The sequence below is a fragment of the Sinocyclocheilus rhinocerous genome, unplaced genomic scaffold (assembly GCF_001515625.1).
Source record: "Sinocyclocheilus rhinocerous isolate Xijiao unplaced genomic scaffold, SAMN03320098_v1.1 scaffold2235, whole genome shotgun sequence".
Taxonomy (NCBI): Eukaryota; Metazoa; Chordata; class Actinopteri; order Cypriniformes; family Cyprinidae; genus Sinocyclocheilus; species Sinocyclocheilus rhinocerous.
The window spans coordinates 50,895-53,089 of NW_015666670.1; the positions used below are offsets into that span (position 1 = coordinate 50,895).

At 30.4% G+C, this 2,195-nt stretch overlaps 1 protein-coding gene across 1 annotated transcript in view; it reads right to left on the reverse strand.

The window, feature by feature from the left end:
- Window positions 1–504: 504 nt before the first annotated feature.
- LOC107733045 (ASPSCR1 tether for SLC2A4, UBX domain containing) overlaps window positions 505–2,195 on the reverse strand; it is a 35,974-nt gene continuing 34,283 nt past the window's right edge. Inside the window, exon 17 of the mRNA XM_016544549.1 lies at window positions 505–621. Within this exon, the coding sequence (XP_016400035.1) occupies window positions 611–621 (11 nt within the window). The 3' untranslated portion in view covers window positions 505–610. The remainder of the gene's footprint in view (window positions 622–2,195) is intronic.

Genomic DNA, 2,195 nt, shown 5'->3' on the forward strand with positions numbered 1-2,195 from the left:
ATTTCATCTTATTTCAGTCAGCTGCCATGGCAACATTTTTTCATTTTAATCTAATATTTGTATTTTATTTTATTTCACTGAATGAAAATGGTGATTAATAGTTTGAGTTAACAGTAATAAAGCTGAAGTGTATTTTCAGTGCAGTGTGCCGGGATGAGGATGAGGATGAGGATGAAGTGTTTAGTAGTTAGTAGGTTAAACACGAGCGCAGCTGGACGTCATTAACCCGGTCAACAGCTAGTTAACAGAGACCAAGCTCTGGACACTTTGAAGTTCCTTCAGACGCCGGGAACCATCACTTCAAAGCATCGTCCTAAAGATGTCCATTCAAAAACTAAACGTGACCTCAGGGTCATTTTTATTTTAGTTTTAGTAATTTTGTTATGCATTTTTCCCCCCAATTTTTTTTTTTTCAACTTTTTAATACATCTACATAGAATTTTTATTTCAGAATTCAACCAGGAATATTGATGTCAGAAATAAAGAGAAGAACTCAATTGGCAATTATCATCGTGTGTTTAATTGATGCAGGTTTGCATGAATTACTGTCAAACTATTGATCTACTGATGGAGAATCCGAACGCTCTCGTCCTCCTGCGCCGATCAAACCTCACTTCTTACCTGAAAAAACACAAGAAAAAACAACAACAGGAGTCAAAAAGAGGAAAATCTCATCTTTTTTTTCAATACATATTTCCTATATTAAACTATGATAGCCTGTTTAGACTACGGGATAGAAAAAAAAAAAAAGATAATTGCAACTTATCATATAATTCAGATTTTTTTTCACGAGGTATAAAGTCAGAATTTAAATATAAAGTCAGAATTTTGAGGAATAAAGTCAGAATTGCATAATATAGTCAAACCTGGAAAATATAAAGTCAGAATTTGGATATAAAATCAGAATTGCAAGATATAACGTCCGAATTGGAAAATATAAAGCTAGAATTTTTAAATAAAGTCATAATTGCGAGGTATAAAGTCAGAATTTCAAAATAACATCAGAATTTCAATAAAAAGTCAGAATTGTGAGACAGTCAGAATTTTCAAAATACAAATTCGAAATGTCTAAATAATGTCACAATTGAGATATAAACTCAGAACTGTGAGATATAAAGTCAGAATTTTGAAATATAAAGGCAGAATTTCAAAAATGAATTCAGAATTGTGAAATATAAATTCTGAACTTTTAAATAAAATTCAGAATTGCAAGATCTAAACTCAGAATTTCAGAATATTAAGACAAAATTGCGATAAAAATATGAATAAATTAATTATTTTAAATTGTATTAATATTTCACAATATTACTGTTTTTTAATCAAATAAATGCAGCCTTGTTGAGCAAAAACATTAGAATTAGGGATGCACGGTATTGGATTTTTACCGATATCCGATATGCCGATATTTTTCAACTCATTTTGGCCAGTAGCCGATACCGATATATTATGTTTGGAAACAACACCAAGTCTCTCCTGTGTGGAAATTATAAACAAATTATTTTTAGTTTTGGTTAGTTTTGAACAAAAACTTATTTGTTAGAATTAAACAATAATGAAGACAATTTTTCATATCGGGGCGATGCCGATATTTACATTTTAAGCCATTATCAGCCGATTCCGATATCGTTCCAATAATATCGTGCATCCCTAATTAGAATATCTCACGACTCCAGACGTTTGAACTCTAGTGTCAGTGCGCTCTCTAGTGGCGTTTGTCTGAAATCAAACATATGAAATATGAAATCGGCAATAAACTCTTGAACACACCTGACAGTTTGATCCATTTGGGCACGAATTGGAAATATTAATTCTGAACTTTTAAATAAAATAAAATTCAGAATTGCAAGATCTAAAGTCAGAATTTCAGAATATTAAGTCAAAATTGCGATAAAAATATGAATTATTTAATTATTTTAAATTGTATTAATATTTCACAATATTACTGTTTTTTAATCAAATAAATGCAGCCTTGTTGAGCAAAAACATTAGAATTAGGGATGCACGGTATTGGATTTTTACCGATATCCGATATTTTTCAACTCATTTTGGCCAGTAGCCGAAACCGATATATTATGTTTGGGAACAACACCAAGTCTCTCCTGTGCGGAAATTATAAACAAATTATTTTTAGTTTTGGTTAGTTTTGAACAAAAACTTATTTGTTAGAATTAAACAATAATGAAGACAATTTTTAA